The sequence below is a fragment of the Lemur catta genome, chromosome 20 (assembly GCF_020740605.2).
Source record: "Lemur catta isolate mLemCat1 chromosome 20, mLemCat1.pri, whole genome shotgun sequence".
Classification (NCBI taxonomy): domain Eukaryota; kingdom Metazoa; phylum Chordata; class Mammalia; order Primates; family Lemuridae; genus Lemur; species Lemur catta.
In genome coordinates this window covers 31,219,784-31,243,613 of record NC_059147.1, presented here as the reverse complement: position 1 = coordinate 31,243,613, position 23,830 = coordinate 31,219,784, and the positions used below count along the sequence as shown (strand labels likewise).

Genomic DNA, 23,830 nt, shown 5'->3' with positions numbered 1-23,830 from the left:
TGACTCGCCTCAGCGCCCGAGCTCCTGCCCCGTTCCAGGATCCTCCGTTTCCCATCTGCACAACCGTTACCCCCACAGGCCCTCCCGGCACGGACACCGCAGGATTCTCCCATTGGAAGATGATCAAAGAGTGTTGGGGAGAGGGCCGAGCCACCCCGGTCACAGCTGGGCCAGCCCAGAGGTTTCCATGGAAATGACAACTCGTGAGGAAGGGGACGGCTGCCCTGGACTCAGATGGGGACTTGGAGAAGGAAGGACGCCTGGGGCCGGAGCGGGGAGGGCTGACTGGGGAGGGCGCTGAGTCTGTCTAAGGCTGCACGTGCTCACCGTTGGAAGGAGCCAGCCAAACTCCTGCTTGTTGATGCCGACAACGTAGGGGACCCTGTTGAAATTCTTCTCGGCCAGAAGCTCTTCAGGGCTTTTGGGCAGCAGCACTCCGTCCACCACCGTGGGCAGGAAGGGGTGACTCTGGGGAAGAGACAGGGCAGCGTCTGAGCCTCCCCTCCCCAGACAGCACCCCCGTCCCCCATCTGCCTGTCTGAGGGCGAGGGCAGGTCATGGCCTGTGTGGCCCCAGGCAGTGGCCACAGAAGCTCAGGGTCCTGACCAAGGGGGCAAAGTCTGTGCGACCCCAGAGGGTAGAACTGCAACCAGGGACTGGCAGTGGTAAGGTGCCAAATCTTGACTCAAATTGAAACACATGTATTACAGAATGCGTGTCAGTGTTACGTGTACTGCAGTGTGAAGCGTGTGTGCCTCTGCCAGTCTCTCTGCGGGAGACCCTCGTCCCTCACGGCAGCCACGCTGTGTTCTACAGCGTCGCCCTGAGCGCCGGCCACGCGAGTGCCCAGTCGCCACTGGAAGGGAAACACGGCGTCAGGCCCTGGGAGCCTCCGGACACAGTACATTCATCAGCCTTAGGTATGTGTGAGTTTCTGTTAGAGACGTTTCATGTAATAGGTATTTCTTTAAAGAACTACTTTTATGTAGTATTTATTTGCAATACACACCACCCAGGAAGGCCTTCACGTTTTCCTCACCCTGGATCACATGGCTGTAAATATTTTTGGTTTCAGCCCCACAGCAGTGCCGTCCCCTGTGCTTTCTACAAAATCCTTCATCGTCTCCTGAGTCTGCAATTGTAGCTGCTTTTCCGTCCTTGCTCTAGCTCGTCACACACTGCAGATTCTCCCACTTTCCACACTGGCCTCGCGTGTGGACGGGCAACTTTCCTCCCCTTCCTCCCGGGTGTGCCGCACTGCTCATTCACTGACCCTGAACTCACGGCCAACAGCACTACGATTCGTCGCTCAGCAAAGCTCGTCTGACACGTGCACTTTCCCCGTCACACACAACACAGTGTCCCTGAGCTTAGGAACACGAGACAGCACTGCAGCAGGACTCTTGGGGGCATTTGAAACGGTGAGATTTCTGACTAACATAAAGCACAAAATGCAAAAAATACAGCACTAAATGGACTGTGAGAAGGACAGTTGGTTGAACGCGAGGAAATACAAGAAGACAGAGTACTGGCTCGTTGGATCTCTTTGAGCCACTGGTTTCCAGGTGCCCTGTCTGTTTTGCACAATGCAATGAGTGACGGGGCCAGTTCTGGCTGGTGACAAGAGGGGTCTGTAACGAGAACTCAACCAAGCAGGACAAGGCCAAACCCTAATCCAGTACGTTTGATTACAGAGAACAGGATCGGGCGTGACTACGGCTGCCTTGAAAGGTTGTGCGGTCCAGAGAGGGCTGCTGTGGGCAGCTGGCAAGGGAGCAATGCGTCTGGAAGGAAGGAACAGGGCGGGCCACAAGGAGGAGGCGCTCACCACCCACGGGGGGCTCTGGGCAATGAAAGGGATTGAGAGGGGAGGACAGGGGTGAGAATTTCCAAACAGTGGGACCTCCATGAGCAAAGGGACAGAGGTGTCACTGTGCAGGGCTAATACCAGGAACTTCAGTAGTCCTGGGCTTGCAGGGATGGCCGTGTGGGGCAGGGACCAGAGACAGGGTCACATGGTGGAGCACACTTTCTGCACGACGTCCGGCACACAGCAGACACTCGGCTCGGTTTGGAAGGACTAACTCCATGGGGGCAGGGGGATGGCTCTGGTGAGGAAGGTCAGGCTTGTAAGAAGTAGGGAGACGGGCGCTAATGCGTGTTTAGGAGGGTAAGCCTGGCAGCACCAAGGGACTTGTGTACCAGGAAGGAAAGTGGGGGTAGAAGACAGTAAAAGTCCAGGAGAGAGACAACAAGGGCCCAAGTGGGGTGGCACCCATGAGGGGAAGAGTGGCATCAGCAGCAGTGACGGTGACAGTAATTGCCACTGTCCTCTCAGTGGCTGCACATGGCGGCCCCGTGTGGGCCACGTGCATGACCTCGCTGGGGAAGGAAGCTCGGGCATCCTTCACTCCCGTCTTTCTCGCCCGCACGCGCCGTCCGTCCGCACATCCCATCAGCCAGCCCTTCAGCGTGTCCAGACTCCAGCCCCTCCCGCCCCACCGCGGCGCCTCCTCTCAGCCGCCAGGCCCCCGGCCTGGATGATTCCAGCACAGCGGCCCCGGCTGGTCTCCCTGCACCTTCCAGGCCCCTTCCTGTCTGTTTTCAACACAGCAGACAGAGACCTTTGTAAAGTCCAAGATCATGTCTGTTCTCTGTTCACAACCCTCCGGAGCCTCCCCTCTCACTCCAAGTCAAAGTCCAAGTGCGTCGAGCGACCACCCCCACCTCCCACCTCCCACCTCCCACCTCCCGTCACCCCTTCAGCCTCCAGCCCGTCTGTCTCCTGGCTCTTTCCTCTCCAGCCCTGCAGACCAGCCTCCTGCCTCAGCGAGGACCAGCGCAGCAGCCGTCCCTGCCTGGACGGCTCCTCCAGTTTTCCTGACAGCTGCCTCCCCGCTCCGGAGCCCGGCTCAGATGCCACCTTCCCACTCAGCCCGTCCCTGACCCTGCTACGTAAGTTCAAACCATGGGTGAGCTCCACACCTTTTCACTGTACACCCTCTACTGGAATGGAAGGCTGTAAGGGGCAGGGATCTTGTGTGTGTCACTGCTAAGTCCCCAGCTCCCGAGTCAGGTCCTGGCATGTGGGCAGTGCTTACAAAGCCTGAGCTGATTGGCTGCATGACTCTCACTCAATCCTCACAAGACCTGTTCCGGGAAAAGTGCTGTGACCTCCCGGGGCAGGGGTAGAGAAGGCAGGATTGTAAGACGCTGCACAAGTGATGCCACCAGACCCTGGCAACCTGTTGGGGGGACATCAGGAGAAGATGTGGAGGACACTATTGGGGTGTCCTGTGTGCTGGGAGGAGGGGGGTCCTCAGGCCTGAGATTCCGGGCTCCCCCTGTATAGATGGACCTGTGGCCTCCCAGGGGACCTGGACCCCTCAGGGAGGCTTCTGTGACCTCCGCCTCCCGACAGTGGGAGGCTCCGGTCCAGCCTCCTCCCTCAGGGCCATGTTGGGCAGAGGAAACGTGAATAAGAAGGGAGGTGGGTGAGCCCCGGGACTCAGACTTGACTCCTGGGAGCACCAGACTGTGAGTCCCGGGAACGGGTTCCAGTCCTGCCTCTGGTCCCCTGGCTATGTTACCCCAGGCAAGTCACTGCCCCTTTCTAGACCTCTGTGCCATACACATGAGTTATGGGGGTTCCAGAAGGGACAGTTCTTTCATTCAGAGTTAACTGGAGCTTAAAGATGTTGAGGCTCAGAACGTGCAATCAAGAAAGCAAAGGTCCTTACCTCTCTGGGGTCGTCTCCAAGTAAATCGATCGTAAAAAATTTCTGTGAAGACAAAGGCAGAGGATGTGGGTGAGAAGCTTCCCGTGAGAAAGCTGATCTTTGTGGCTGTGCCCCAGAGGTGTCGGCTTCTCCCTCCTGGTGCCACCCTGGCAGGGCCAAGAGGAAGTGGGCAGGACACATGGGTGTGAGCACAAGGTTTAGGTGTCAGTGGGGGAGGGGCAGGCACCAGCAAGGGAAACACAGGTCCCAGGGACCCTGGCCAGTGTAGCTGGAGCTCTGGAGAGGCCATCTGCTGTTGCTGTCTGCCCTGCCCACCACCCACTTTCCCTTCTTGTTCTCAATTTTCCATTGGGGGACCTCCCTTTCTCATGCCATAAATTCAGGTATTTGTATGTAATCCAGGTGTTCCATCTCCCTAAACACAGATGTTATTTCAGGGGTGAGCACTTACTCATGTCAGTCCAACATAGTTTACCTCAAAACTTTCGCAAGAATTGTTGGGGCAGAGGGTTTCTAAGCGAATAAGATCTAAGGTCAGAGTGCTGTTGTCTCTGACCTTCCCAGGGGACAAATCTGCCTGAGAGTGAAGCCAACACAAAGGAGCGCAAAACTGAGGGATAGAGACAGGTAGATTCTCAATAATACCACATCAGCATCTGGATCCAGCCATGCCTGAAGCCATCTAGCACTGGACTTTTGCATTACCTGTAGATTCTGTTACAGCACAGATTTCTTTTTCTGCTCAAGGCAACTTGAGATGAGTTTTCTCATCTTGCACTGAAAAGTCCGGACTTGTACAAGCTCCCTGAAACTCATCCCAGTCTATGCTTCTCTTTGGTGTGTGTTCACCAAGATTGCAGTGATTGCAATGTTGCACTATAGCTAACAGAGCAGGAAGTGACCAGTCAGGGTTCCTCCGTTATGGGTTCTAGACCTAACAGCCAGGAGAGAGAGAGAGAGAGAGTGTGTGTGTGTGTGACTATGTATTAGAGGCAGTGGATAATCATAGAAGCACTTCCACAAGGTCTCAGAAAATCTCAAAAGGATGTCCTAGAATCTGTGGTCTAGGTTCTCCTAAGTCATCAGCTCTTCCCTTATAAGCTGGATCCTCTTGTACAACTGGAGAATTGCTGAAATATTTGCCTCTTTTCATTCATTATAAAACAGCTGTGTTTTAGTTATTTGAACACTTTGGTCACCTTATCAGAGCCAGATGAACCAGCACGCAAGTCCCAAGGCCACACTGGACTCAACCCATCACAATGCAGGCAGAGCCCAGTGCTAGAGAAATGCCCTGGGGGTCCGGGAGTATCCTCAGGTGCCCAGGGTCCAGATAGGGAGTCCAGGCCTCAGACTCTCCTAAGCTCACAATTCACATCTTTCCCCCCCAAAAGGGAATATTTCCCATTGGCTCTAGATGCTGTATTCTCCAGGCGTTTGTCTGCTGAGCTTGCCTGTGATGACAGACGACTGCCACAGCCATCTATCAATCCTCAAAGGCCACCTTCTCTGTAAAGCATCCCTGATGACTATAAGGAATATTTCCCCACTCTGCACTCTCACCATATTCAACCCACTATAAACATGGGTGTGTTTCTCCTTGGATAGTTCCTCGTGAGGAGAGACGATACCCAATTCATGTCTCTATCACCTCCCCTGACACCCAACTCCATACACTTAGCATAAATGGATGTATAGATAGATGGATGGATGGATGGATGAATGGGTTGATCAATACATGGAGTACGGATGAATTGCATGGATACATGGATGGATGGATGGATGGATGATAATACCAGGTAGGTGATGGATGGATCATTGATTTTGGAGGAATGGATGATGGACTGAGGATACAATGTGGCTGGATAATGCACAGATGATGGATGAGTTAAAAATAGATGAATGAATAGTCATGGATGGGTTGATATTAGACTGATAAAAGGATATCAGTGAAATGAATGGATTAGTGGACAGATAGATGGATAACAAGATGGTAGATGAATGAATGGGTGGATGGATGGCTATCCTAGATTTACAATTGGGGCAGAGTTTCAGAAAATCTAGAAAATTGGGACACCACTGGGTTATAGTTTAGAGAGTTTCTAAATCAACTAAGATAAGTTATGACATCTTTCTGAAATCTTTATGCTTAATATCTCCATCCCCCAAATTCAGGATGGTGGTCACCCCTGGGAATATTTAATGATTAATTTTTTATAAATACATCTGAAAACAAGAATGGAAAAATATTAACTTTTAATCAAGCTGAGGAATTATTATGCATTTTTTCACCATGTTATTTTTGGACTCATTTTGCTATCTGAGGTATGCTACAATAAAAAAGGAAAAATGAAATTCTCCATTGAGACCCAGAGGTTTCCTGAGAGGTCAGGAATTGTCCCAGGGAATTTTTCTAGGGCAAGAGGACAGCTGAAATGCTGAAGCCTGGGGCCATGACTACAGGCTGGGGGCACTAGAACGGACCCACCTACCATTTTCATTGACAACTCGTAGAGCTCCTCCTCTGTCTTCTGGCGCAGGCAGTGAACCATGACAGCCGAGGTGGTGGTTTTACACCCAGCAGCGACAGCAACTTTCTGCAAAGACCACAGGCAGCAAGAGCTCAAGAGCAATGTCCCTTCCCTCCATCAAGGTAGAAGATGTGTTCTATCCCTAGCCCCGTCTGTGGAGCAGAAAGTACTCTGGACCAGACGTGTGGGTTCTGGGGCCCACAGAGTGCTGCCCCTGTGCCTAATCTGAATTGGGACATGAGTGATAAGCACACACGCCCTCTGTCTGTTACCTTATCTCTGTTAAAATGGGCATAACGATCTCAAAGCTGAATGTCTCAAGAGAGGAGGTAGCGTGGAGCGGGGTGTAAGAGCATGGAGCCCCAATACCTCTGTCTGGTTTCCAAGCCCAGCTCCTGCACGTACTGGCCCTTTGGCCTCAGGAAAACCACTTGAGTTCTTTGTGCCTCGGTTTCTCCATCCTTAGATGGGCATAATGATCGCACCTACCTTATAAGACGAGCTAATACATGAGAAGGGTGTAGGAGGGCCCTGTGTCTCCCACACACTGAAACACGTGCAGAATGGCAGGAGGCCTGGGTGAGGTGATTCGCACCAAGGAACTGCAGAAAGCACTGAGTGTGATTTAAACGGGGCCCTAAAGGAAAACAGCGCGCGTCCGTCCTGAGGCACGGATGGTGCTTCTCAGTTAGTGAGGCGTCCGCGGCACGGCTGAGAGTTCCCACCTGCACAGTCACGTGCTAGCGTCCTGAGCAATAACCAAACGTGACTCTCCAGGGCAGGGGTCAGACATTTTCATCAAACGGACAAACAGAAAATATTTGTGCTTTTGTGGGCCTTGTGCTCTGTGTTGCAATTTCCGAAACCTGCTGCTGGAGTGAAATAAATGGGTGTTGCTGTGTTGCAACAAAATTTTATCTACGGACACTTGAATTTGAATTTCATACCACTTTTATGGGTCATGAAATATTATACTTTTGGTTTATTTTCAATTGCTTAAAAATGCAAACAAAATCATTCTTAGTTCAAGGGCCACACAAACACTGGCCCATATCTGCCCTCCCTTGTCCTAGGGCAAGCCATTGGTAAGTACCGATTAACACACGGAGAACCCGACCCCAACCTAGACCCTCTTCTCATCTTGAAAAAAAGCAGGAAGAAAACCGTCCTGAAGGAGAGGCTCCCCTGGGTGTGTCTTGGATGCTGGGGGGTGGGCTGCCCTGCACACCGGCACCCGGACTTTTCCGAGAGGCTTTTCCGAGAGGCCACCTCTGCTGCACCCAAGGCGCCATCTCAGCAAAGCCAGTGCTGCCCGCCTCTCTCCCAAGTGGCCTGGGATAGGGGTGCGGAGCTGTGAGTGTAGACATGAGCATTTTCCAAAACAGGCGGAAAGCTTTCTGGAACCACAGGTGAGTTCCCAGGCCCAGGGCCAGATGGGGCGGTCACAGGACCTGACAGCAGAGCTGGGCCACAGAGGAGGGCCCTGAGGGACCCAAGACGGGCTCTGTGGTGGCAGGGCCATGGGGAGGGCGCGGCGTCCCAGAGCCTGGACAGTGTCTACGCAGAATCCCTGCTCAGAACTTACTTGGTGAATAGACAACAGGAGGAGGGAGAAGTGGGGAAGAGGGGGGGAGCGGGAGAGAAGAGCAAGAGTCTGAGAGACCTGGATTCCCTTCACTTTGCAATTTCTGGCTCCTGTTGGTGCACAAAGCCCAGCCTCACCCCTGGCACCTCTGCTTCTTTGAAAAATAAATTCCCCTTCTTAACTCAAGCCTGCCCCAGTGGCCACCTGTTGCTTATAACCAATGAATTCTGAAAAAAATTCTCAAAAATTCTACAAAAGTCCTTGGCATCTCCATTTCCTCCCTGCCTGCTAATCAGCCCTTGAAGTCTGAGCTGCCCTAAACCAGCCCCCACAGCCCCACCCAAGCCCTGCACCTCTCTGGCTCCAGTGGGCCCTGCCCAGCAGCGCCACCCTGTGGTCACCCCTTCCTCTCTTCCCACCACTCTCCAGATGAACACAAAATCCTCCCCAGGATCCTGTGCAGCAAGGCCCATGCCAACGTCCCCACCCTCAGTGCACCCCAAGCTCCCCCTGCTCTCTGCTCTGGCCACATCAGCCTTCTCTCACTCTCAAGATGCTTCTCCTGCCACAGGACATTTGCACACGCTGCGTCCTCTCCCGGGAACGCTCACTGCTCAGCAAGCAAATTATTGCTCAGCTTTCTGATGCTGACTCATTGATCTCTTTTTAAAGAAGCCTTTCCTGATAACCTCTGAGGTGTGTGGTCACGGGCTGTCCGAGTTGCAAGCTTCAGTCAGAGCTACGCACTGAACCCGTGTGGTCCTTAGCATGTTGCTTCCACGCTCTGTCCCAGTTTGTTTGGCTGTAAACTTGGGAGGTTTTTGCAAGGTGTCCCGTTGACTTTCCTGTTCAGCCACTCTCACTTCAGAGATTCTTCAAGAATGTCTGCTGAATCCCACAGCAGGAACTACCCCTGAGGATGCCAAGAGCGCAGAGCAAGGGTATGGGAGTGTCCTGTGAGATACCTACCTTCGCCAGGGGCTTGATGTCACCAGACTGGACCAGAGCATGACTGATGGCTGTACTACTCTGAGAAATGGCCCGGTGGAAGAGGTTCTTGGTCAGGGGAGATAAAACCTGGGAGGGGAGAGGACAGAAGGAGAGTTCATGCTCAGGGAAGGGTCCACCCACAGCTCTGCCCTGGGGCTCAGTGGGCATGAGGGCTCCTCACTTGGCCTGGCCTATTTCCCAGCCTCACCCTGGGCCCTGCCTCCCTCAGAGAACCCCAGCGGGATGGAGCTGGAACACAGGGCCGGGGAGGGAACAGGAAGCGTGTGGCACACACAGATCACAGCAGTCAAAAGCACCAGAGAGAAGCTTGGCGATTCCCAGCCACAGGTTCTGCTTCAGCATTTCCACTACTCAGCAGCAAAGTGACCAGGGAGGCACACAAGACTTCCGAGATGCCCCTGCTGGTTATGACAGTAAAAACGGGAAAGAACCCAAGGTTCCAATGTCATCAGATTGGGTAAATGAACAATTTTTCATTCCTACCATGGAATACCATGCAATTATAAAAGATATTATAATGTTATACTGTGTTACACTTCCATTTATGGTAATTAACATCCCTTATGTTAATTAAGGAAAGTTTACTGGTAGAAGAAAAAGATGATATGTGACAGACAGAATGAGTCATGAAGAAAAATACATGTCGAATGTCCACAGGGAGGACCCTGGGGACTAGGATTGGGGATGGCTTTTTTCTTTATTGGACTGATCTATATTTTTCCTTTATCAGTAATTTAAAAAAAAAATACAAGCATTTTCCTCTGAGTCTTCAACTAGGATACTAATATATGACTGAGAAACACAGCCATGGGCTGGGCCCCTGCTCAGCTCCGAGGCACCTGGAGGGCTCCTCCCAGCTCCCAGCACCTTCCGACCTGCTTCCCCACCCCAGCCGCCCTCAGCGTCTCCCCCAGCCCCCCTCCCCACACCGGCAGGACATCTCGCGCCCCCAGGCTGTGTCTGTGGCCCACATGCCCTGTCCCCTCCCTGCCCATCCTGTGTTCCAGCTGTCTTTCCTCCCCCACCTCCCCCAGCCCACCTGGTCCCTCAGTCCCACAGACGGCCACCCCCCTCTTGGGCATGGGGGCCCGTGAGACCACCTCAGCGGAGGCTGCTGCCTGATCTCAGTGCTCATGCCCCTCGACACACAGATCTGGCTTCAAGCCACACAATGACCTCTGTCCAGCTCTTCTCCTTGCCTCCATATGTTCATAATTTATACCTAACCCCGCTGCCCAGGGGCAGTGAGCTGAGTCCTGGTGTTAAAATAGCTAGGAAGGAGAGAGAGAGCTCAGCCAAGGTGCCAGAGGAGGACTGCCACCAGTGCAGGCTGCGGCTGGAGATTCTTACGGCCCCAGGACATAAAGCTCAGCTGTGAGCTTCCTGGGGGCCAAAGAGAGTTTGGATATTAGCTCTCCACAACCTGATTCTGGGAAATGAGTGGGGTCTGTCCCCAATCCAGGCCTTGTAAGCAAAGGTGCCTGTGGCTGGGTGGGCTGGTTTCCAAGACGGTCCGATGCCACATCAGCCTGGGGGTGGGGCCTGGTGCCAGGAACACTTACAAGAATAGAGACACTTTCGCCTCCCGCTGACTCTCCAAAGATGGTCACAGAGCCTGGGTTCCCTCCAAAGTTGGCAATGTTGTCCTGTATCCAGCGCAGCGCGGCCACCTGGTCCCAGTGACCCCAATTCCCCTGGCTGTGTTCGTCCCCTGTGCTGTAAGAGAACAAGTTGGGGTAGGCAGCACAGACACGATGGCAGGGCTCTCAGGACTAGAGATGGGGCTGGGGGCTCCCGGTGAGCCTTCTAGAATAAGGCTGGGCTTCCACACCCCTGACACAGGGGTCTTCCCCTGCCTTCCATTCCTCAGCATGTGCTGTTGTAGGGCTACATTCTCTCATCTGGACACGATTTACTGAGCATCTACTACATGTGGAGTCTCAAGGAAGGTGAGAGCTCAGTGACTGGCCCAGGATGGCCCATTGGTAGGCACAGCAGTGCCCAATGCTGTCCTAGGAACTAGAGCAAAACTGAGAACAAAATAGGGAAAATTTCTTACACTGAGCTCGTAGCACAGACTACAAACAAACAAATGGATAAATACAGAATAAAATGTCAGGTAGAGAAAGTGCTTTGAGGGAAAATAAAATGGGGTGAGGGAACAGGCAGGGGTGGGGCAGTGGGTGCTACTTCAGATCACATGACCAAGGAAGGCCTCTTGCATGTGAGCCTTGCAAATATCCAAAGAAGACGATTCCAGGCAGAAGAAACAGCAAGTGCAAAGACCCTGGGGCCCAGTGAGCACTGTGTGCATGTAGGAGGTGCAGCTGGAGAGGGCCCTTGGGCCTGGGGAAGGACGCTGCATGTCACCCCAGGTAACGTGGGAAGCCACTGCAGGTTTGGGCGGAGGAATGACATGACTCAGTCTATGCCTTTATGATCTCTCTGGCTACTGCGTGGATCAGCTGCAGCACAAAAGCCTCACAGTGACCAAGCGAGTGGCTGTGATAATAATCCAGACCAGAGCCAGACAGGCTGATTAGGGTGAAGCAAGGGAGGGTGAGACCAGGGGGACTCTGAGTACATTTCATAGGTGGAGCCAGGAGGATCAGCTGCCGCCTGCGTGCAGGGTGTGGGGAAAAGAGAAGAGTCCAGGCTGCCCTCGCGGCCTTTATCCCGGGCAACTGGGAGGACGGAGCCTCTGGCAGCTGAGCGGGGGGCGCTGGGAGAAGCAGGGGCACCTCTGCCTGGGGAGGGCGTGGGAGTCCTGGCTCAGTGTGTCCCTGTGAAGAGTGAGGGGCCTCAGACGGCCGTGGGGACAGAGGAGGTAGCTAGTGAAGGGCATCTGGGATTAAAGGAGAAGTGGCCAAACCACAGGGCTCTGGCAGTGCCCTGCGGATCGCGGGAACTAGTGCAAAGAGAGAGGGAGACGTGCAGAGTCCCAAGGACAGGGACAAGCAGGGACCCACAAAGGGGCTGAGAAAGAGCAGCCCGCCGGGCGGGGGTGGCCAGGAGCCAATGGAAGGGAGCATGTCACAGAGGTGTGAGGGACCCTCGGTGGCTGCCGCTGAGAGGTCAGGGAAGGCTGGGCCAAGGGCAGGAGGGGGTAATGGGTGATCTTGACGGGAACAGCCTGGTGGCGTGGTCAGGGGAAAACCCGGCTGGCGTGAGCAGAGGACAAACAGGGAGGAGGGGACTGCAGACAGGACACGTAGCAGTTTTCCTGTAACGGGCAGCAGGGATGGGGCCGTAGGGGAAAGGGACGTGGAGTCTCAAGGAAGGCGAAACCTCGGTGATTGCCTGGGGTGCCCACTGGCAGGCGCAGCACGGCCCGACCTCCTGCTCCCCGGGTCTTCCCAGCAGTGAGCGGATCCTCCGCCGCCCGCCCATCACACCTCGGGGTCAGAGGTTCTGGGTCAGGTGCGCTCAGAAAAGGCTCACGGTCACTGTGCCCAGAAGGAAGCTGCTTCCTGTCCCCACAGAGAAGCCTCTAGTCTTGACTGCTGCATGTGCCAGATTTCTAACAAGACACTCCTCCACAGAGGTGGCTCCCTGGCTCAGATGCTCCAACAACTTCCCATCTCCAGCCACCCATTCCTTCTCCCACAAGCATGCCCTGAGCGTGCTCTGCGAGTCTGTCCTTCCCTTCGTTATTAGGAGAAGGACGATGCGTGAACCTTTCACCGCTGCGCTGCACCTAACGGCTTGATAGAGGAATGTGGAACGGGCTGGGGCAGCACAGCTGAAAAGGAGATGAGTACTTCAGAGGAGGCAACATGTGGGCTGGGCCTTGCAGGATGAATAGGAGTTTGCCAGGTAGAGTAGGCATTCCAGACGAGGGAAGAGCACATGCAAAGCTCCGGAGCAAGTGAACAAGTGTGGCTGGGCCATGAGAAGGTAAGAGTGTCCAGTTACGAGGAGACTGGAGGCCTTGTATAAGGAACTTAAAAAGGTCTCCTGAGGGCTGACATGACCAGCGCTGGCTCCTAGTGTCCTCACCCTGGGACCTGAGTGCAGGCAGGAGAGCCCAGAGACTTACCTGAAGAATCCCCAGATGCCCAGACGGTACTGAATGGTCACCACCACCACGTTTTCATGGGCAGAGAGGGGCAGGCCATCATAGGTGGCGGCCCCGCCCACCATGAGACCACCTCCGTGGATCCACACCATCACCTGGACGGGGAGGGACGCCCACACTGGTTATAGGAAGCAGCGCTGGGCAGGACTCAGAGGCTGTCTGGTTTGATCGCCCACTTCTTGGCCGTGACTCAAGCAGGCCATTACCCAAAGTCCACCGGCGCCCAGCAAGGTTCCAAAGCAAACGTCTCTCCTCCGTGACCCTCCCAGCTACAGCCCAGGCCGCCACCCACTTGATGCACCCTGGCTGCCCCCGCCTTTCTCCCCACCCCAGGCTATTGAGGCTGAGCACATCACCATGGGAATAACAGGGAAGGCTAAGGATGCCCTGTTGTCCCTGACGTTCCCGTCACCCTCATGCTGGACCTTGCACCCAGCTCTGCGTGGGTATATACCAGCGTTTGCATTGCAGCTGCATCCCAGTTATTTTTTTGGTTATGAATTATACTTCCCTGTGCACAAGTGCTTGTCGCAAGAAGCACACGTGCCCCGATGGTAGCTCTTCCTTTTATCCCTCCTTCCTGACTCCCTCCTGCCCTCCCCAAATCCTACCCACCCTGCAAAGCCCAGCCTGGAATCCACCTGCTCCAGGAAGCCTTGACTCACTTGACTAACATTATCTGGGAACCTACTATGTGCCAGGGACTGTGATAGGAACTGAGGACGAGAGTGGACACAACGATTCACAATTCACGGTTCTTGAAAGTAAGGAGCTCACATAACAGGGAGAAGTGGGAAGGGGCTAAAATAATTATATTGTAATAACATTGTTAATAAAAAGTAAAACAACTTATAATACGAACTATACACCAAGTACTGTCTAAGTACTTTAAAATAAACCATTCACGAGGTAGGTACTAATATGGGACTGTTTGACAGATTGGAAAACTGAGGCACTTAACCTGCCCAAGGTCACCCAGCGAAGTGGTAGAAGCAGGACTCGAACCCAGGCAGTCGGGTCCAGAGTCCAGGTGTTGAGCTGCCCAGCACACGGCAGCCAGTGGCCACAGTACAGCAAGTCTGCTGTTAGGGTGGGGTACGACCCTCCCGTCCCCTCTGCCTGAGGGTTCACAAGTGCTTGCTTTTCATATTCAGCCAGGGGTGGAGACAGAGCTGGACAGTCAGCACTGAACACACACCTGACGGCTCCCAATGCAAGGAAATAGCAACGAGAGAAGTTAACGATTTACCCAGGTCTCTCAGCTAGTCAAAGGCAGAACCAGGGTTTAAACCCAGACCCTGCAGTTCTGGAATCTGTGGCCGTACTAGAGGTTCTTCTGTCTGCAGGCTCCCAGAGCCCCTGTCTGATCCCCGCCTCCCTCCTGGGGAGGGGCTGAGCCCACGGGCTGGTCTGCGGTTTAACATGCTGCAGTCAGCATGTGTCTGTGCGGCCCAGAGGGCAGGACCCCTGCAGGCAGGGGCTGCGTGGAAGCGGTGTCATGTTCCTCCTTTCCCCAACCCCCAAGTCTAACCTTGCAGAGGGGACATTGAGTACATGATAGAAGAATGAATGAATGAGGCAGTGGGTGAAACTTTGTCCCCACTTCCTTGTGCCTTACAAAGCATGTGGGGCCAACATCTAGTCCTAAGTTCACAGACCTCCTCCCCCACTCCTGGCACCAAGCAAAAGTGATCCTGGCACACTGGCTGGGTGCTGACACCCTCCCCTGGCCACCCAGGCATCACCTCCTATTCCAGCAGACCCAACCCTCCAGCCTGCAGCTGGCAGCCTGCCCCATCTCTGGTCCATCGTTCATTTGGGAAATGCTGAGTCACTGGGTCACCAGCATGTGCCAGTCCTAAGACTGTTGGGGAGAAAAATTAGCTGGTTAAAATCCTAGGAGGGGCCGGGCGCGGTGGCTCACACCTGTAATCCTAGCACTCTGGGAGGCCGAGGCGGGAGGATCCTTTGAGCTCAGGAGTTTGAGACCAACCTGAGCAAGAGCGAGACCCCGTCTCTACTAAAAATAGAAAGAAATTATATGGACAACTAAAAATATATATAGAAAAAATTAGCCGGGCATGGTGGCGCATGCCTGTAGTCCCAGCTACTTGGGAGGCTGAGGCAGGAGGATCGCTTGAGCCCAGGAGTTTGAGGTTGCTGTGAGGTAGGCTGACGCCACGGCACTCTAGCCTGGGCAACAGGGTGAGACTCTGTCTCAAAAAAAAAAAAAAAAAATCCTAGGTGGTTGGCCAAGGACAAAAGAAAGTACCTCTGGGACTGTCCTAGGCTCCACACAACACCTTAGTAATATGACAGTTAAAGTTCTCACAGGTGGATCTTGGTGAGCCGGCTGGGGAGAGGCCACACACATGCTCATGTCCTACTCCATGTCAAAGAACACTGGTTTGAAGATCAAAAAGACCTGAGCTCTGGTCCTGCCAACCGTACTGCGCAACCTCCGTATTCCCCCATCTAGGCCTCAGTTTCTCTATATGTAATGGAAGAGTTGGGATATTGGCTTTTCTTTAAGACCCCTTCCAGCTCTAACACTATGGAAAATTATGTCCAAATTGTTCTGGGTACCATATTCTTAAACTATGAACTAAGGGTAATCACTTTTGTCCTTCAGTGAGCATGAGAGAACTTGGGACAATTAAGACGTGCCTTACAGATGAACAGCAAACTCCCCCAGTGGTTCCATGTCATTAGGGCAAACTGACATTGGAAACTTGTGTTTCCTGTGCAAGCCCTGCGGCCCCTGAGCAGTCCTGGCCGTTCTGCCCCCTCCCCAGCTGCCTTTACCCCCTTCCCATCTGCACCAGACGACCCCGTGGTTACGGAACCGGCACGTCTGGGCCAGGGGTTCCCACGGCTTACCGGCAGCCTGCTTTTCTTGGTCAAGTCAGCAGGAGTGTAAATATTCAGGTACAGACAGTCTTCAGACCACTGTACAGGAATGTTCTCCTTTCTGTTGGTAAAGAGGTCGGAGAGCAGCTGCCCTGCCACCGGGTCTTGGGGGCACCTGGGGAGGGGAGAAAGAGGAACTCTTGAGGTTCGACCAGACCTAAGCAAGGTGTCTCTTAGGGCTGTTCTGGGCCTTGCTCTGGGAGGTTTCAGCCTGTAATTGGACTTGCCATTGCGGGACTCGAGACGCTGGAAGGGAGAGGAGGCACCTGGGGGTCCAGGTGGGGCCCTCGGACTCGCTAAGTCCTTCCCAGAGCCTTTGGGATGCCCTGGCTCAAGGAGAGGAGGCTGCAGAAATGCTGACCTTCCTTGGAAGGTGACATTTCCTGCTATCTGCAGGGCTCCAGACGGCGGGATGCAGGGTGACCCTGTTCCTCCACCAGGCAAACATGTTCCAGTCCACAGGAGACTTCCACACACCATGAGAAGTCACTCAAACGGCAGACATTTAGGGTCTACAACAGGTCAGGGTAAAACCTTTATGGGACAACATCTATATTCTAGTCCTGCCTCAGCCACTCATTTGCTGAGTAACATTGGGTGAATTGCTTTTCTGTTCGAGACCCCAATCTGCCGGGTGTAAAAGAGGGGAGTGATTTCCAGAAGGTTCTTGCAGCTCTGACCTGCCAGGGTTCTACCATCAACTCATCCTCAGCAAGCTCTATTGGTTGCCCTGATGAAAGATCTCAAAGATCCAACATAGATGAAAACTGGTAATATTTATTGAGTCTTCCAAATGTGCCAGGCACTGTTTTAAGTACTCTTTTTGTACTAATGTCTTTAGGCCCCAGGTCAGCCCCATGACATAGATTCTGTTATTATTCCCATTTTACAGATGAAAAACCTGAGGCACAGAGAGGTTAGAGAACCTGCCCAGGGCCACATAGCAGGAAGATCCAGGCTATGCAGGGTTTACATTTCTGAGGACATTATAAGCAACGTTCCCAGATCTCAATGTACCCAGGAGGCAGCATCGCAGCCCCACTGTGCACATGAGGACTGAGGGACTCAGGGCCCAGAACAACACAGCTGTCAAGTAGCAGAATCCGAGTCAGCCAAGTGACTTCCTGATTTCCATTTAGGGAGATTTGTCCCCAGATCACCAAGAGCAAGGGCAGAATATTCAGAAAAAAAGAGATTCAAATGTCAAAAAAGAGAAAAATAGTTCAACTTCACTAGTACTCAGATAAATGTAAATAAAAAGCAAAATAATATGTATCACTACCATTTTGCAATTCAATAGCCAAAAACGATTTTAATAACTCTAAACATTGGTGAGAGTCGGCTGAATAGAGGTTTTCATACATTTATAGAAGGATTGTAGTTTGAACATTTGTGGAGGGAAATTTAACAAGAACTGCATACTTTTGACTCTGCAATGTCATTTCTTGCAACTTCTAAAATATTCTTGAATGTGCATAGAGATTTAATACAGGCTGTGCATCACAGTGCTATTTATATTGTCAAAAACAACTTAATGATCCCAAATAAGAAATTGGGTAAATTAATGATGGTTCCATACCCAATGTAATGGAGCTGTTAAATGCCAGGTTGTGCAATGAGCAAAGCAGGCATCCAAACTATCTGTATATATGATGCCATGTGCAAGAAAGAAAGTATGCAACAGATAAAAGACTGGCAAAATGATCTAAAATATTAATGGCAATTCTTTCTGAATGGTGGAATTGACCATGATTTTAATTTCCTTAGTTTTCCTTCCCTCTATTTCCTACACTTTCTGTAATAAGTATGTATTAGATTTGGAAACAGAAAATAAAAACAGGGAATATTATTTTTAAGAGAAAGGAAAAGAAAGGAAAGCAAAGGAGGCAGCCAGAGGCGGGTCCAGGAGACCCCGAGAAACGTCTTGCTGAGGAAGGGAATCATGCGGGGTTGATGCATGCAGGTGTCTGAGGTGCCCTGGGCAGGGGAGCTGGGAGGCCAACTGGAACCTTTGGGCTGTTGTGCCCGGCGTGGCCAGGCAGGCAGGGCACACCAACCATTGCTCTGCTCGTGAATAAGTAACTAGACACACCGGGAGCTGAGAGTTCAGCAAGCCAGCACCCCCATACACTCCCCACCCACATACCTCTCCTCACGCACCCTACCCCACAACTGTGTCAAAGTGCAGGTCAGAAGAAATCATAGGACTATTACTTCCTATCATCTGCTCAACTGCTTTTTTCTCAGAGCACTTATCACATTCTAACAGAGCAGATTATTCATTTAAAAATTTGCAAGTCATTCATTGTCTGTCTCCCTCTGCTAGAACGCAAGCTCCATGAAGCTAGGGATCTTTGTTTTGTTCATCAATGGATCCCAAGACCTGGAACATGCCTGGCACCCAGTAGGTACTCAATAAATCTATGTGTTGAATAAAAGACTCTAGAATATTCTGAGAGTTCTGGAATGTTCTTAAGCTTCTACACAGTTCTTAAGGATTCCAGAACAAAGTACAAGCCGACCAGGGGTTGCCAGGACTCCATCCTGCATCACTCTGAGGCAAACCTCCCCACTGAAAGGTGCCCAGGCCAACCCCGCGGCTTACATGGGCGGGTAGGAGGTGGTGTTCTTCACAGAGCGCCATGGCTCTGCAGGCTGCGGTGGAGCAAACCGCAGGGATCCGAGAGGAGGCTTGGCAAAGGGGACTCCCAGGAACTCGGCCACAGGCTGTGCGAATCCTTCCAAGCGGACATACTTCCCCAGGACTTTGCCATGCACGGTATCCACCACAGGCGGCGAGGACGGGTGACCTGCTGGACATCGAGAGGAAATGAGGCCACATCGGAGGTGAAAGGCTTGATTTGAATTCCTGGTGGATTTTGCAATTTTCTAGGCATGTGACCTTGAATAAGTCACCTAAGCCCTCTAGGCCTCAGTTTCTCCTTACGTGAAAAAGGGGTGAGGGTCACTGTCCTTCCCAACTCACAGAGCTGTTTTAAGGAGCAAATTGGAATAGGAGGTGGGAAAGCATCCAGCCAAAAATAAATGCAAGGAAAGCTGCTGGGAAAACAACTCACTTGGTCTCTGTCTGAGAAGCCTCTGGAACATTCATCTATTACATCCCGCACTGAGCCGCATGCAGGGTGACAGGGTGAACAAGCTCCTATTCCTAAGAGCACTGAGCCTTGCAGGGGGAATGAGCCACATACACACTCGAGCCTAAATCCAGGAAGAAAGTGGCGGTGTCCTGGGAGAGGTACCTGTGAGGTGCTTCAGGAGGTACAAGAGGGGTGAGGCCATCTGCCTGGTGGCACGTGGAGGGGCTGGGACCTGCAGCAGCAGGAGGACTGAATGAGGAGAGATGAAAGCAGGGAGTGGTGTGAAGCAGAGAGGAGACACTGTGCTGAGGCTCGGAGACAGCAAAATGCAGAGCCTGCTGGGCAGGGCGAGTGGCCCGTGGGCACCAGGTGGAGGCTACGGGGAGTGGAAAATAACCCTGGGATGAGAGAGTGCAGGTCAGGGACGGCCTAGAATGCCAGGCTGAGGGCTGGGGTTTTATGTCATAGACAAATGAGCAGCAGGAGGTGTTCTGGAGGAAGGGACATAAGCTTGAGGAGGACCCCGCCGTGGCTCAGAGCAGGACATCCAGAGGGGAGAGACTGGGGGGCAGAGTCCCGGCTGCTCCACTCCGCAGAGCAGACAGTTCTCCCCCCGAGCTGACGTCCATGTCCCTGCAGCTCCCGCTAATGCGATCTTCCGGGGCAGGTGGCCTTTCAGATGTTTGCTCATGCCACCCCCTCCCAGTCCTGTCTGGCCTCAAGTGACCTCGATGTCTCTAAGCATCCTTCCCAGGAAATTATTTCTAGCCTCTTGTCCTCCCCATTGAGCTGCTTTGGATACAGACAAACATTCAACTTGTCTTTCAGTGTGTGTGCCCAGAACAGAAAAGAATAATCCAGATTTGGTCTCATCAGAGAATATTCAATGACATTAGAAACTCCTTATGCAACACCTGGTTACAAAACAGTATCTATGTCTCATGTTCTTAACAGCTGATCCTATACTGTGGACACTGGGGTTGTTTTCTTTTGTTGTTGCTAATTATTACAAATAATGCTGAGATGAACTTCCTTGGAAGGCTGTTCATTGCCATGGCAATGGGGGTGGCATTGTAGGTGACTTGTTTTCTTTGTGATTTTCAAGTTTTCTGCACTGAACATAGATGCCATTTCATAATTATAAGACAAATTTTATGAAGAAATATGGTGATGTCTATATATGATTTTGAAGGACTCGGTCTCTGACCAGATGTGGGGGACGTGGAAGGGAAGGAGACGCAAGAGCTGGCGTGTGAGGCTCGGTCCCAATTCAGACAGCTCAGTATGGGTGTCAGGGAGACATCCAGGCAAGAGGATCCCACAGGACGTGGGCACTTTAAGACTGGAAGGAGGTCAGGTGAGGGGCAGGGCAGGTTCATCTTCCAGAGGGTGAGGTGTGCACCATGGATGTGTGTGACTTCATCAAAGAGGAAGAGAAAGAACTAAAGATAAAAGAGGGACAGCTACAGCTGAGACTGAGAGTACGCATCAGTCTTGGCAGCAAAACATCAGGGCAACACGGAAGCCCAGGAGAGAGGAGGAAAGTAACATCAGAGAAGAAATCAGTGGGCCTGGCAAGGAATGAATGCCAAGGGGGAAAATGTGGGTGGATGGGAGGCACAAGCAAGAATGGGAACAGCAGCAGTTACCATATGTTATATGTGGCGTGTCCATAGTGGGCACTAGCTACACGCCAGACATACATTCCAGCTCCTTTAAATTAACCTTAGGAAAGCTATGCTAGGCAGGCATCAACATGCCCATTTTACAGATGAGGAAACTCATGAAATGGAAGGAGCCTGTAAGGACTTCCTAAAGATGGCAATGGATGGCGTTGCCAGGGGTAACCAGAGCTAAAGGAATATTCAAGTCTACGTTTGGTTCCTTTCTTACTCTGCCCTTACACACAGTGCCAGGCCACTCTCTCACAATGTCGCCCTGCCACAAAGAAGAGAGAACCCAGACAGGGCCTGGCTGTCAGGGCTGAAGGTGGGACCCCTGGCTCTGCATCCAGGAGCAGAGATAGACCAGGGCATGGTTACCCAGGTGACCTTGGGCAAGTGCATTCAGTCTCCTTTTGGGGTCTCAGCATCTCTGTCTATAAAAAGGCACAGATGTAGCTCGAGGTCCCTCGCTGCCCCCTGTATTTCCCACATCTGTTACTGTCTGTACTCTCATGCTTTGCCACCTGAGGCCTTGCTGGCTCTGGAGGAACTGTCCCTCCCAGGGACCAACCACCCTGGAGCCTACACACCAACCACCTCCTTGACAGGTTCCCACACCCTGGGTGACCATCCATCTGCCCTCGTCACCCCAGAGCCAGTTACCAGACAACTAGGGACAGCCCCTGTGCCCCGAAGGCCCCTGAAATTACTCACAGTAGGCAGTGCTAAGCCTGCTCACCCTGCCTTGCCTTTTCCAGCAGAAATCCCAATAAAATCCCTTTTCGGCCCCCCACCCCCACTGCTCTGGAGTTTCCCTTTGTGCCCCTCGTCCTGAGAACTGTGAGTGACAAACCGTCTTTTCAATGGTGATCATTGGCTCCTCATACGTTGCCCTGACCATACCTCAAATTTCTGTTAATTCACTACATTTATAAACAACCGCTTCATTTATCTAACCCTTTCCTGCACTTCCTCTATACAAGACATTGTCCTAAGTCCCTTGGAAAGGTCCCATGTCATCCCCACAGCAGCCCAATGAGGTAGGTACTGTCGGCATCCCTATGTCAGAGATGCGGTAACTGAAACAGAAAAGTCAAGTTCCTTGCCTAGGGACACACAGGTAAGAAGTGCTGAGCTGGGATTCAAACCCAGGCCCTCAGGCTGCAGGGTCCTTGCTCTTAGTATTCTGCTGTGTCACTCTCCGTATCTGGCCATATCTGGACTAACAACAGAAGAAATTAAGCTGCGCTCCCCACATTGCTCTTGTGTGAGGCATTAGGTGAGCCCGTCACCCTCCTGCCTGAGGCACGTGAAGTGCAGCTGGGGTCTCAGGGCGTTTCTCCTCCCCTGAGTCTCCACGCAGGCTGGGGCCAACTGGGCTCCGCTGCTCCAAGTCCAAGTCCAAATCTGGAACCGCCCACCTCTGCAGAACCAGACCTGTAGTGCCTTTTCTCTGTACCCATCCCCACCTACCTCGGCCCAGGACAAGGATTTCCAAACGAACCCTGGATATTTGTATTTCAGAAGAACTCACCCCAAGTTCTGGAAGCAGCGAGCGTGGCCAGGAACAGAGCACAGAGCCACATTGTGGAAGGGGAGCAGCTCCCAGGGCCTGGGAGAGCTTGATGCCCCTCAGAGAGCCTGAGACCCTCAGCCCAGTGATCTAATCAGGGCTAACAGGAAAGCTCTCTGCACTTCCACAGGTCTCCCTGGGCATTTGTTGGAACCTCTAAGCCACGCCCACTCAGTTTAGCCTCTTTTATGTAAATAGTCCACACTCAACTCTGAGATTACAGATAGCCACAAACTTGCCAAGCAACTTGTTACATAAGGGTTTCTGCTCTGTGGGACTCTAACCCTAGTGGGCCGGGAGCTTCCCAAAGGCCAGGCACAAGCAGGCAGATGCCTCTAGGCAAGGGGGAGCTTTGGTGTGGGGTCCCCTGAATAAGCTCAGAAATATTCACAGCGACTCACAGCCCCACAACTGCTCAGCTGGGCAACTTAGGACACATCTCTCAGCTTCTCTGGGCTTGTATTTCATAGAGTTCTAGGCTCTAGGTTGGAAGCAATTTTAAATTCCATCCAGTCCTATTTCTGATGCCTAAAGTTACTTTACAATTTTGCTGCCAACTGACCCAGCCTCATGTATCAGAGAACTCACTACCTCTCAAAGCAGGGATTTTGGACAGAAGGTAAAAATGAACTTTATTTTTCCACAGTCCCTGGCTACAACCATCCATCCATGTATCCAATTCATTCTTTGAACATTTACCAAAATGCCTGACAGTTGGCTGGGTGTTATGGATACACAGGTAAACTCAAGACATGGTTCATCTTATCAAGGAGCTCACCATTCGTAGATAGGACACATGTATGGGGAGGGTTGCAATGCATGTGAAAGCCCCAAATTAGGGGGATACAAAGAACTCTGAGTACACCTGGGAAAGTGTCATTTATAAACTGCTGGGGACACAAGGAAGATGCTCAAAGCCTCTTTCATGGGATCATCAAATGTCCAACAATATGGAATTTGTTAAACACACTCTGGTACAGCTGGTTAAGGAAATATTAATATTATGTACTCACTCATAGTAGTGATGCACATGTCTACTGATTGACAAGGAAAGATAGTCACAGTCTAGTGTAAAAGGGACAAAAATAGGCGATAAAACTGCTGAGCCTGTTTTGGGAGACGATTTGGCAGTTCCTAGAAAAGTGAAGCACAGAGTTAGCACACGACCCAGCAGTTCCACTCCTAGGAAGATTCTCAAGAAAATTGAAAATGTGTTCATACAAACACTTGTAGTCAAATAATAGTATTATTCATAATAGCCAAAAAGTGGAAACACTCAAATGAGCTGATGAGTGGATACCTAAAATAAGCTCTATCCATAGAGTGAAATATTATTCAGCCATAAAAAGAACATGCTACAACATGGACGAAACTTGAAAATATCATACTAACTGAAAGAAGCCAGGCACAAGAGATACATATTGCGTGATTATTTTTTATATGAAATTTCCAGAATGGACAAGTCCGTACAGAGAGTAGATTAGTGGCTGTTGGGGGCTGGGGAAGAGGGAAATGACGGGGACGCCGAGTGACTGCTAACGGGCATCAGGTTTCTTTCCAGGGTGGTAAAAATGTTCTGGGATTAGACGGTGGAGATGTTTGCAAAACTTTATGATTATGCAAAAAAAAAAAAAAACTCA

General features: G+C 51.9%; 1 protein-coding gene across 2 annotated transcripts in view; it reads right to left on the bottom strand.

The window, feature by feature from the left end:
• LOC123625316 (liver carboxylesterase 1-like) overlaps nucleotides 1-22,308 on the bottom strand; it is a 29,590-nt gene extending 7,282 nt beyond the window's left edge. The window contains exons 1-9 of one of the 2 annotated variants that reach the window (XM_045533700.1): nucleotides 22,152-22,308; nucleotides 18,461-18,668; nucleotides 15,826-15,970; nucleotides 12,907-13,040; nucleotides 10,430-10,583; nucleotides 8,826-8,933; nucleotides 6,233-6,337; nucleotides 3,741-3,782; nucleotides 328-468 (exon numbers count right to left, since the gene is read on the bottom strand). In XM_045533700.1, the coding sequence (XP_045389656.1) occupies nucleotides 328-468; nucleotides 3,741-3,782; nucleotides 6,233-6,337; nucleotides 8,826-8,933; nucleotides 10,430-10,583; nucleotides 12,907-13,040; nucleotides 15,826-15,970; nucleotides 18,461-18,668; nucleotides 22,152-22,203 (1,089 nt within the window). In that variant the 5' untranslated portion in view covers nucleotides 22,204-22,308. The remainder of the gene's footprint in view (nucleotides 1-327; nucleotides 469-3,740; nucleotides 3,783-6,232; nucleotides 6,338-8,825; nucleotides 8,934-10,429; nucleotides 10,584-12,906; nucleotides 13,041-15,825; nucleotides 15,971-18,460; nucleotides 18,669-22,151) is intronic. The other variant, XM_045533702.1, reaches the window with a different exon arrangement.
• Between the last annotated feature and the right edge of the window lie 1,522 nt (nucleotides 22,309-23,830).